Source organism: Podarcis vaucheri, assembly GCF_965113315.1.
Source record: "Podarcis vaucheri genome assembly, chromosome: 14".
Lineage (NCBI taxonomy): Eukaryota > Metazoa > Chordata > Lepidosauria > Squamata > Lacertidae > Podarcis > Podarcis vaucheri.
Window position 1 is genome coordinate 42,456,360 of NC_138752.1, and position 13,000 is coordinate 42,469,359.

The 13,000-nt window shown below is 41.2% G+C and overlaps 1 protein-coding gene across 1 annotated transcript in view; it reads right to left on the minus strand.

Moving 5' to 3' along the window:
- Nucleotides 1-333: 333 nt before the first annotated feature.
- The window catches only part of GET4 (guided entry of tail-anchored proteins factor 4), a 28,837-nt gene continuing 16,170 nt past the window's right edge, over nt 334-13,000 (minus strand). Inside the window, exons 2-9 of the mRNA XM_082199895.1 lie at nt 12,277-12,355; nt 11,407-11,488; nt 10,136-10,285; nt 4,544-4,682; nt 3,594-3,734; nt 3,430-3,505; nt 1,154-1,226; nt 334-756 (exon numbers count right to left, since the gene is read on the minus strand). Coding sequence (XP_082056021.1) covers nt 668-756; nt 1,154-1,226; nt 3,430-3,505; nt 3,594-3,734; nt 4,544-4,682; nt 10,136-10,285; nt 11,407-11,488; nt 12,277-12,355 — 829 coding nt within the window. The 3' untranslated portion in view covers nt 334-667. The remainder of the gene's footprint in view (nt 757-1,153; nt 1,227-3,429; nt 3,506-3,593; nt 3,735-4,543; nt 4,683-10,135; nt 10,286-11,406; nt 11,489-12,276; nt 12,356-13,000) is intronic.

The window sequence follows — 13,000 nt, forward strand, 5'->3', positions numbered from 1 at the left end:
CAAGTGATCCACTTGCATTAAATCACATATATTAAGAGTGGAGCAAGACCTTAAAGATGATTTGGTCAATTCACAGCCCACACGGTATACTCAAAATCACCCTGGGTTTCCAAATCATCTCATTTTCTACAATGGAAATTAATTTGGTATTTCTGCTTGGGGTTTTGATTTCTTTGGCTCATCTTGAAACGCTTTTGGCACCGGGTCTACCGATCATCCGCTACAGCAATTACAACTCTGCATTTTACGGGGTCCCTTGGTGACAGTTAAGCGCTTAATTCATTAGTTTACTGAAACAAAAGTGTAGTTTTTTAAAAAATGTAAAGCAACAAATGTGTGTTTCAGCTTTATTTAGTGTGACTGTGAAAAGAGGGAATACTGCTCATGGAATCACAGAGAAGGCTACATCTCAGTCCATCACCAGCCAGCGTTATCAGAGGTCCACTAATGATCACACCAAATCAGCTCTCTTGGCTACCCCATTGCATTTTTACATAAATAATATAGACCAAAACATTATGAACATCTCAGCAACCTTCTTTTAAACAGAACAGAGGAGCCCTTTGACCTGTTGAGAAACGACTGCAGGACTCGTTCTCAAAGTGTCTTTTCTTTCTTTTATCCCCCAGTGAGCACATGGTCAGATTCCAAGCTGCTCTGGAAGGTCTCAATCCAGTTCAATGGGGCTGCTGTCTTCCTGTCCATCTTCCGTGTCATCCTCCTCCCCAGCTACCATCAGGCTGTTTAAAAGATTGCCTAGGATGGAAGTACAGGATAAGGGGAAAGTATCAAGAAGCGGCCATTTTCGAGTGCCCAGTGGAAGGGCAAGTTCCCACATTCTGTTTGAGAGATATGCTGAAATGACAGCTGTCACCTGGTTGTCTGCCAGGGTTGAGTAACCTGGTGACGAGACACTAGTGTTGTGTCAAACATGCAGCAGGAAACATTGGATTAGCTGACAAGTAGCTTTCTAGATTGAGGGAGATGGTGCTATTTTTCTGACAAAATGCAGACTGTAAGTAGGAAAACTGCCATCAGTACACACAAGCCCTAAGCCCTGTAAGCTACTGAACTTCAGATGACAATGAGTGACAAGCATCCAGCAGTCTCTTTTCATTTAGATTATCTTGTTTATCTATGGTGTTAAACTCACCTAATAGTCCTCCATAGGATGATGTTTGTTTGGGTGGGACACCAAAGAAGAGCTGTCCTATTCTGTCTAGATACTAAAAAAGCACAAGAAAGAGGGAATGTTATATTAATAATAATTTATTATTTATACCCCGCCCATCTGGCTGGGTTTCCCAAGCCACTCTGGGCGGCTCCCAACAGAATATTAAGAACACGATAAAACATCATACGTTAAAAACTTCCCTAAACAGGGCTGCCTTCATGTCTTCTAAAAGTCAGATAGTTGTTTATTTCCTTGACATCTGATGGAGGGCGTTCCACAGGGCGGGTGCCACTACCGAGAGGGCCCTCTGCCCGGTTCCCTGTAAACTCAATTTTGCAGGGAGGGAACCGCCAGAAGGCCCTCAGAGCTGGACCTCAGTGTCTGGGCTGAATGATGGGGGTGGAGATGTTCATTCACATATACCGGGCTGAGGATGTTTAGGGCTTTAAAGGTCAGCACCAACACTTTGAATTGTGCTCGTAAATGTATTGGGAGCCAATGTAGGTCTTTCAGGGCCGGTGTTATACGGTCCCAGCAGCCACTTCCAGTCACCAGTCTAGCTGCCGCTTTCTGGATTAGTAGTAGTTATTACTGTAGTTATTGCTGTCTCAATTCAGACACCACACAAAGCCATGGTTTGCATTAGCTGTAGATTAGAATCCAAACCATAGCTCGATCCTTCAAATGTACTACAATGTATTACTGTGGAAAGCTATTCTCATTTCCCCACCACTCGGCTCCATTAAGTCCATTCCTTAGTCTATGACAATTCCCTAAAGGAGAATTAATGGTGTATCAGTTTTGACACCCTGCCAAACTATCATTAAAGATCCTTAACCATGGTCTGATGTCCGACTGAACCACAATAATTCCTGCACAGGGAAAACCAATTAATTTCTAGCAACAGAATTACACTTTGTTTGCTTCTCCCCAGCCCATTCCCTCCTCTCTCTCTCACACACACAGCTTGTATTACTACTTTTTGGGTGTAGCATTGCAGGTGTGAGGCTTAGCTGCCAATGTCAAATACATGCAGTGCAGCCAGATGACTTCAAGGCACACTGCTATTCTCTCAGCTTCAGCACCTCTATCTGCAATCTGGGGGGTAGTAATATCAGCGGAGGCAGATTTAGGGGAGCACAACTGATTTGCCCGCAATGGGCGCCACAACAATGACTTAGAACAGAGGGCAAGAGGTGGAGGACACTGAGCTTTGGCATCACACAGGACGCCACTGAAAGTTGAAAGTCCCAAGTCTGCCACTGATATCAGCCTACTTTACAGTATTACTGATATGTGAGGTGCTTTGAACACTTGAAAGTCCCGTGTAAGTATCACCCCCTCCTGAATTAGTCTCTACACACACACACTGCTTTGTAACCCTGATTTAGAGGACACTGAAAGCAAGGTTGATCTGCATGCTATCCTTTAAGGTAGCCTATCTAAATAGCAATCACCATCACCATCATAAAAACCACCTGTGGCCCTACAGATGTTACCTCCTGGCCATGCTGGCTGGGACTAATGGGTTTACAGTGGTACCTCAGGTTACAGACACTTCAGGTTACAGGCGCTTCAGGTTACAGACTCCGCTAACCCAGAAATAGTACCTCGGGTTAAGAACTTGGCAGAGGGACGCCCCATTAGCTAAAGTGGTGCCTCAGGTTAAGAACAGTTTCAGGTTAAGAACGGACCTCCAGAACGAATTAAGTTCTTAACCCAAGGTACCACTGTATTTAGAGCAAGTACTTATATACTGCCTATAACAATCCATCTTAAGGCAGTGTACATGCTAACCAGCAGCATCTGGGAATCCAAGGCTGGGCAAGGATGCGTTGAGCAATGCGCTCAGCAAATATGGAGAATAGGGCATTTTCAGTGGTGGGGCCTAGGCCCTGAATCTGCTTCCCTTGGGAGAACTGTTTAGCACCTTGCCTTGAAGCCGTCAGAAAGATGATGACGATTTATAAAATCTGTATACCACCCATCATCTGTAAATATCAGGGTGGTTCATGAGATTGATAACATGCTTTTATTTTGAAGTGCTTTTATGCTGTTTGATTCCCAGAGTTTATGATGCGGCTGGTTTTTTTAATAAACTAAGTTGTTTTAATGGCACTGCTGCTGCTTTATTGTGTTGTGAAGTGTTCGGGGGGGGGGGACACATATGGGACTGAAAAGCACAGAAGCAAAATGAAAGTTTATAAAGGTGACCGTAAAGGAATTAAATTCCACCAATTTAAAAGTTAACTTACTTCATTATACATAGGATCCCTCTTCAATGAAGGTTGATACTGTTCACACAATACTGTAAATACTGTTAGTTTTCCTCTAAAAGAGAAGCAACAGAGAATGTAAAACCAGGCACAAGGGCAAAAAAATGACAGCATTGTGCTTTGCGGCTAAAACAAAACCATACCCATCAACTGCCAGCAGCAGAAACCAAATGAAATTGAGCAATGGCTGTACAAAGGGAGGTCCTCTTTCTATGGAAGGATGCTTCTGTGTATAGGTCGTAAAAACCACTAATGCACTGCTTTTGTTCTTCAAGCACAGGAATCTGAAAAATAGGAAACAGAATTTTTGAAGTTACGAATAACGGCAAAAGGTTTAGAGAAGAGCTATGTACAATATCAGTGCTCGGACAAGAAGAACTCAATGAGCTTAACACTCTTTTTATTGTTTCGTGCTCACAGAGCATACCTGAAAATTTGCATATTAAGCAGGTCGCCTTCACTGTAACCTCTGGCGTCACCGCTATTAATGTATTAGAGAAGGGAAATTAAGGTCGAGAGTGGAGTCTTGCGTTGGTGGTAGAACGCTGTTGCTTGGAGGACAAACCTGGGTGATTGTGGTTTAAAGCCCCTCTCAGCTACATTCTCCCTATTCTCTCATCTCGAGAGACACAGAGGGTAATAAAACTGACCCACCTCATGGGTTTGCCCATGAGCACAGGGTTCACAGTCCTGCTCTCTGTCCCTGCTGGGGAATGTGTTGGTGAAGCAGCAGCAAGCAGGATTGAACCTTGCACATCTGTGGGTGTAACCCAGTGATGTCAGCTGATGGGACAAATGAGTGTGTTTCTGGGGAAAGGGCTATGTGGGCCAATTTGGACCCCTTGGTGGGCCAAGATTAGTCTGTGACGCAGAGCTCGTATACCTTTCTGCTCCTTTTTTAAATTTAACGGCTCACATTTGTATCCTGCCCTTCATCTAAAGATCACAACATAAAAAGACAAAATGAGAACACCATATACAAAACAAAAGAAAACCAACAGCAAACTAATAACCCCTCCTTCCCTTATGGCTAAAAAAAAGTTATCTGAACAACCACACAAGCGTGCAAGCAAATTAAGATCAAAACACATACTGTAACACTGCCTGAGCGACAAACATGTCCACTTCGCTGCGATAACCCCTGGATGAGGAATATTCTACCAACATGTTTGCACATCCTTCACCGTCTGTGGAGTGCAAGAAGTGATACCGAGATTCACAATAGTTTTGCTCTGGAAAAGAAGTTGAAAAAGAAAATCAGTTTGCTGTGTATCTCTCTCTCTCCCTGTGTGTGTGTGTGTGAAATATGTATATAACAGTCTCAGTTTATATTGGCAAGGTGGAAGCCATTTTACTTCTCGAGAATATTGCAAGATTTGAACAAGCCAATAAAGAAAGTACATTATAGCATGCAGCATGAAGGTTGGAATCCTAAGATATGAGTGAGGTTTATTATTATTTTAATTCAATATTCTGACGAAAAATATTCCATATTTTAAAAATGTTGCAAGAAATTGATAAGACAATAATGCAGTGGTAAGTTACTTCCTTGCACATTCAGAACAATAATAAAATAAAAGGTATCTTAAAAAATAGATGCAGATTTCAGCTGTTTTTGCTGTTGATGACATTGAACCGATAGTCTTGGACCCAGAGACAAACCTGTTGGAGGTCATCAGGGAAACTGAAGCATTTGTTAAAATAGCCGGATTGACCATCAATAAAACTAATTCAGAGCTGCTATGTTTGAACGTCCCCTCAGAATTGCAAATAAGGTTACAATTCAAAACAGGCTTTAAACTTTGCCCACATCATATTAAATACCTGGAAATTAATATCACAAAGTCCTACAGTACAGAGCCAACTTTTTGTCAATGGTGAAGAGTATAAAAAGAGGGGGGGGGGGAGAGAGACCTTAAAACGTGGTCCAAGACATCCGTGTTGTGGATGGGGAGGGTAGCATCAGCCAAGATTATGATATTGCCAACGATTTTATTTCTGTTCCAAACTTTGCCCATATGTACTTATACTCTTAAGAAATGGCAAAAAAATGATTGTGAACTTTGCATACGACAGCAAAAGACCCAGGATGTGCTTAACGGTGTTGTATAAAAAAATCTCAGAGGGAAGGGGCAGGTGCCTAGCAAATCTGCAAAAATACCACGATGCTGCCCACATACAAAATGCCTTTGGCATGATGCACAACATAAAAGGAAAGGCATGGGTGCAAATGGAATTTGATAAAGCTATGCAACACAGAATCCCAAGCATACATTTTAAAATCCATAATAAAATTATTCTAGAAATGAATAATTGCAAAACCCATTTGCAAAAGCAGAAAATCTGGCAGTCTTGGGTCTCCAAATTAGCCCCACCTATATCACCACTAATCCCATCCACATTGCACTTTTACTCACCTGAAGGAAACCTATTTGATGTAAAATGGAAAGGAAAGGGCTTATACAGACCAGGTAATCTCTACGAAAATGATAACATTCTTGGAGCAGAATAAATTATGGAAAGTTTGGATGAGGTCAAAAAAATTATTTCAAATCCAGAAGTTAAATTCTCAAGCATCATTGAGACTTTTGGAAAAATTACTTTTAAATGTGGCTGAGCATTCTAAAAAAAGCTTATATACTCAATGATCTTGCTGTTGGGCAATGTTCAAACACCAAACAACTTTGGGAAACAGACTTAGGCACTGAAATTGAAGAAGCTGACTAGAACAACCAATGGACAAAAAAGCCCTTTAAAATGGGTATCAACATGCGTAAGAGAAAACTCCTTTAAGTTCATTGACAAGTGGCATATGACTCTCTTAAGTCATACATAGAACATCTTCACCCACATGCTGGGCAACTGGTACAACATTCCACATTCCATGTGGAGGACATGGAATTGTCTGAATTTGCTGAAATAATTAACAATCAGAAAGTACTGGGTAATGAAAGTTTGGGTCAATTAACAATGCTTAAGGAAGGGCAACTTGCTTCATTATATAAGGAACTTACTATTTTTCTTCTGGTGGTGGCACAATTACTTCTAGTGCAGAATTAGAAAGGACTTGAATATCTGACTATCACACAATGGAGATAGGCCATACATTTTATCCAGAAAAAAAACTTATGAAGAAGGTACATGCCTTGAACAATATGTATGATGTGGATGATTTTACTGAAGTTTGAGCAACCCTTCATAAAATACTCCAACAACGCATGTGGATTTATGGCAAAATCTTATACATTCATCTTCTGTTCCAGGGGAAGAGGGTGAAAATGGGGAAAACGTCTTGTTCTGCCTATACATTGTTGAAAACTAGTAAAATTTTATTTATTTAAGAAAGTTTCGGTTTATAAATTTTCAGTTTATAAATTTTACTGCATTAGCCGTGTGGCCATAGCATGATATACATTAAAATAACAACATAAAATGGGGGTGGGGAGGTAAAGGTAGATATCGTCCTGGGCAAATACTTAAAGAGAAAACACCCACCCACACCCACACCCACAAAAACTGCTGAGGCTGGAGGAGGACCGTTAAAGGGTCCTTCAGCTCCTCAGATTTGTCCTAACTCCATTGTCCTTGTACAATAAGGCTACTTGGAACTTCGTTCGATTGTGCGGCGTATCGACTGCAGCTGTGGTGTTAAGGAAGAAGTTAGTGCCGCTTTCCTTTAAGAAAGTTTATTCCTTGCAGATCGTAACAGGCTGGTGAAAGCAGACACTTTAAAATTATTAGCAACCACCATCAAAATAAGGGCCACAACAATGCCCTAGTTTTTAGAATTGTATGGTTTTAAAATTCTAATTGATTTTGGTGGTTTTATCTGCTTAGCAGCATTCTTGTGTTCATATTTTGTATACAAATTGCAATGGCTGGTGCTTTCATTTGGTCTGATAATTTTCCCTGCTTAGTTTTTTGCGTTTTATACTCTGACTGCAAAGGCCAGTGACTGGTGAAAATAAAATACCTATCTCTCAATAATAAGTTAATAATTAGTTCGCTATTTTAGATTCCCTAAAATTAATAGATGAATAAATCATTTTAAAATAATTCTTCTGAATTTTCCAGGTATCATTAAGAAGGAAATTAAAATAACCTAAAAAAAGGAAAGTGATTAATTAGATTGTTCCTAGCTAAGTATGTTTTTAATCGAGCATGCCTAATGGTCTTTGTTAATGAATTAACAAATGCCACTCTCTTGTCATTCTCTTGTCTTCCCTTTCTTTTTCTTATGAAATCAATAAATTTAACCATATAGGCTACATCCCAGATTCTTAAAAGGCGTCTTTCAAAGAATTTTGGGTTGACCTTTCTCGATCTACAACTATTTGACCATTTGGCCACTGTCAGTAAATGTATTAACTATTATGTCTTTCAGGTAGCCTAGAGGAATGATTAAGAGATCAACAGACATCTCATAACTGGTGTTATTTTCCATTTCACTTATTATCAGAACCAAATTTCTAATTTGAGGCAAGCCCAAAATATAGTTTAAAAATGGGCATACCAGTTACATCTCCCAACATTTATCTGTTGTGTTTTTGTATATTCTGCTTAGTTTTCATGAAGTTAAATATCTTCTGAAGAATAATCTATAAAGGGGGGAAAATTCAAATGGTGTGTGAAATGTGGATTTCATTTCCATTGCCATGCTGTATGTGGAATATTGTCATTAACCTCACCTTCCCATGTACCTAGGAAGGGATGACTAACAGTATCTAAATTTGCTGAGATTTTACATAGCTGACCTATAGTGTCTTTGATTGTTAGTGCAGTCACTCAATGAGTTATGCTTAGCACTTATGGAGGTCACTAACTAACTTATTTGTAGAGACTAAAAATAATGAGAGGCCAGAGTTGCCAGTATCAGCAACTCTGCGTTAACATATTTGCAATCTCAGATTAGACCATAGTCCTCTCATATTTTAAAATTCCCTAATACTTGTTTATCTGTCAGTTTCTCATTACAATAAACTGCAGTGTAAGGTGATGAGCCAGGTCTTTATCTATTTTTATAAGTATAGGGAATTTTAAATAGAGTGCTAAAGCACGGATTAGATTGGATTTGAGCCAGTATCTCTAGTATATGTAGACAGGTGTTTAATAGGTGTGGAAAATCTTTGTGCTGCCAGCCTGGTAGCTTTATCTAAAGTAAACCACGAGGTTAAGTGGTGCCACACAGCTCTGTAATCTTCCATAAAACAAAGTAAGGTGCTACCCTATTTTCATTCAATTGGCATAATGTTCTACTTTGTTTTTAAAGTTTCTAGTCCATATGAATGCACGGAAAGCTTGAGTCATTTCGGAGGGTTATCAGAGGTCAGAAATATACAAGATCCCTTATCCTCCCTCTTCTACATGCTCCACTCTACCCACCTGCCCCCTTCTCCCCACTCCCTCCATATTTCCAACAGGTCAAACAGTGGCTGATAAAAGTATGTTAGTGACAAACTGTGAACCGAGTAAACAAGAATTATGAATTTCCTTGAAACGCAGCTTGAATTTGTGTGGAGGGTGGAGACAGCAGCATAGAATATGAACAAACTTTGGTGTAGGGCTGCAGCTCAATGAAAGGACATCGGCTTTGTATGCAGAAGGTCCCAGGATCAATCCCTGGCAGTTTAAGGGAGGGCTGGGAATGCCCCCTGCCTGAAATCCAGGACAACTGCTGCTAGTCAGTGTAGACAATACTGAGCTAGCTGGACCAATGGTCTGACTTGGTATATAAGGGAGCCTCCTACGTTCCTAAAGCTGAACACTTTTGAAGAATATATGCTGTATTTTATAACATACGTATTATAACGTAGTAAGACGCTGAAATGCATTCATGTTAAAAGAAGTCTATTGAGCAGGTGTCAATACTGTACGGATATGAGGGATCGGAGGCATAAAAAAATCTAGAGACATGCTGCCAAGTTCCTAATTTATCTCTGTTGTGTTCATCCCAGATTTAAAAATAAAGCAGACACTGAACACACACTAATCCAAGTTGCCATAATCTCAAGCAATCGGGCCAGACCAGGTTTAGTATTTTACAAGCCAAGATCTTTCACTCCAGTCTGATAGGCTTCAAGGCTGAGCATTAAAACAAGACATTTAAAAGATGCAAGCTATGCTCTCGAGAGAGCTATTTTAAGTATTCCCACCAGTCTGCATGTACCAGTTGGGACATATAGACCCACCCTCAATTCGATATCCCAGATCACTTTGGAGATCCCTCTGTGTTTCATAGGTGATTGGAAGTGCAGTATGGGAGCTGCTCTTCAAAGCCCCCTTTGGGGCATAGAACTCTTTTTAGATCTAGGCCACAGTGGCCTGGTACACTAGTCACAGTAAACCACAGTTCATGAACTTGCCTTTCCTGTTTGTCTCATTAGAGGACAGCGGAAGCAAACCACAATCCCTGGTTTGACATTATGTCCAAACCAGGGATTGTGGTCTGTTTCGCCCACTACAGATTGTGGTGCGTTGGGAGCAAAACAAATGATTGCCCTGAGCTTGTATGTAACACTAAGCCATGGATCATGGTTTGTTTCTTCCTGGCATGAGCAGGGAGGAATAAATTGACTGGGTTCAGCATATTCATGGTAGAACATTACATGCAAACAAAGCCAGTATCTGGATCTTTTGAAGAGCAAGCAGCCAACCAGCTTAATGGCCACTCACATTAACTTCCTACCTTTCCACAGCGTGATGGCTAGCAACTGGTGTAATTTTGGATGCCCAAGTTTTCCTGATCCGCCACTAGACCATTTCAGCGCCCTGGAAACAAAGGCCACTCTTTCAGGTGAATTTGGATCCATCAGGCTGAACACTTTGGCCAGGTTCTCTAGAAGCAAACACAACAAGCAACACTTAGCTAAACATTCTTTTAACGGCAACTGCATCCTTTTTGTTTAAACACAAAGGTCGTGCAAAATTACCAGAATATACGCAGTTAAAATGTCTTTAAAGCGTGAGTTTCTTTAGATAGAAATCAGCAAGGAACACCTAATTGACCTCTCCGCTGCAGTGCAAGGAGCCACACCCTTTCCTAATACGTGATGGCACGTCAGGGGGCAAGTTCCCTTGTTGAATGGCTTAACACAGATGTTCTGAATCTACCATAATTTCAGGCAGGTGAAGAGAAGACTATCTTCCATCAGAGGATTCTGTCAAGGACCAAAGCCTGAAGATGGAGTTGGGTTGCAGGACACCAGGTAAGTTGCCAGGTTGGCAAGCTACAAAACTCTTTCTCTCCCGGCCTTCATTCTGTCCACAAACCCCTGGATCAGTGGTCAACGTGGAAAAGACTCTCCAAAGGATTTCCAGACTGGCAGCTTGTGTGAAGAGCTTTATCAACTGCATGCTTACCGAATCAGGCAGTCTGATAAGTAAAGGGCAAAAAGGTCGACCCGCAAGCAGTGAGCGCATCGCCAAGCAGACTGGAGAAGTGGCTGTCCATCAAAACGGCAGAGAGGTCAATTATTGTGCAGACATTACAGGTTGTGCCTGTGTTGGGGAGAGGATAGTGCCAAAGATCACGCTCCACCTACAAACAACTCTAGTTTACTCAGAACCATGGTCAGTTCATTATAAAAGTTTATTTTTCAGTAACTTGGCATCAGTCGACGATAGGTCTAGCAGAGGCTTCTAGCCATAGTAGCTCGTGTTTGGTGTTCAGAAGCAGCATCTCTCAGGTAAGTAAGGCAAAACAACAAAAAGCGAAGGATAGCTATCACCTTCACACACAGTTTGTAAGTTGTCAGAGCCACCTGGCTGGCCACTGATGGAAATAGTGATGGACTAGATCAGAACTGTTCTGGTCCAGGAAGACAATTCTTAAGTTCTCCCAACTCAGGGTGACAGAGGACCAAAACAAAAAAAAGGAATCAAAGCACTTGACGCTACTGCTTACACCTCAGAACTCTAGGTGCCCAACTATGAAACAAAAACTGAAGAAGCTCTTACCTAATAGCTCATCTGTAACTTTTGCATCCGATTTCTCTAGCGTCTCTAGAACTAGCATGGACAAATCAGCAGCGCTGTTTTGCTAGAAGATACAGAAGAAACAATACTGAATAGATTGAAGTAAACCATCAACATTAAGAGGGCAGGGTGGGGTGTGTATATGTCACAAATTATATATAAAAAAAACCCCACTTGGATTGTGTCATTAATGTTGCTTGGACTAATTTCCCCGAGATTTCTGAACAGTTTTATTCAAACCAGCACAAATATGCTGGTGTAGGCTGCTATCTTTATATTCTATTTGTAGAGAGCTTTTGCAATAGTCTAAGAATCAATTATTTAGGGTGTGCTTATGTCTTACATAGGCTGCTGCTACTACTCATTCAACAATGCAACCATGAAACCAGGCAGCTCCCCATTTTTCTAAACTTAAAAGGTTTCTCTCTAAGGCAGTAGGAGAAGTGGAAGAGCTGAGGCTGTGCACACTGTTGCATCAGATACTCTCTTTCAGCCTTCAAAGATTGGGGGGGGGGGAGGGAGAAAGGAAAGAGGGGCAATCTGAGCAGTTGTTCCAGAGTTGCCCTGTGCTATATATTAAAATACTTATTGTTTGGGCAATAATGATCATCTCTCTTTCCTAACTTCAAAGGGCCGCTAAGAGAGAGACATAAGCACAGCAGATGCATTTGCCACCTCAGTGCTTTCCCAGAATAACTGCTCATGCACCAGGTAAGCGCATAAGTAGCAGATTGTTAGGCTGCTTTAAAACTGCTGCAGTTGGCCACAACCCAGCATTTATCAAGGCATTCCCACCGCTATCTTTCAGTGTTCAATATTTATTACATTTGCACCATTTTGAATGGGTCTTACTTGATTGTGGCTGAAGAACAAGAGGGCCCCCGAATACATGAGTTCTCTAGCTTCCACATGTTTGCCTTGTGACATGTACCTGCACATGGGGGAAAAAAGAGTGAAAGGTATTCAGAATACAGCAGAAAGAGGCAAGCTAGCATATGTTTGAAAATGCTTTGTACTGAATGTATTTTTATCTTTTAAATCATGAGATGCCGCAGACTGCAGAAACAAACAAAAACTCATGGAAGATGTTCACGAGAAATGTATTTTGAATTGCCCCTCAATCTTAGGGGGCCAATTTACACAGGTACCCACCTAATGAGAGAATGTATGCATATGAGCATTCCTTGGTCTCAAAGAAGAAAGCAAACTCCCACCCCACTCAACCCTCCGAAAAACCAGACTGCTGCACAGTGTTCTTGGCATCCCACTGCGAATCCATATATTCCTGGCGAGGAGAGATGCTCCTCCTGCCCACCAACTGAGTAGACAAGAAAACTGACAGAGAGAAGACTGCGAAAATCGAAACAAAAAGCCAAACAACACCTAGTATGTAAATGAAGATTCACCACATGAATAAGACAGCATTATTTAAGAACTATTTTCCCACTGAGCTGCCACCCAGCTGTCTTTGGCAGCAGCACCAAGCCTTAAAAAGAAATATCTCATTTATTTTCTCTCCACAGTGCAGAAAGCCCCCTCCAGCCATGGCTTGTCAGTATTAGCCTCCGAGGAAATA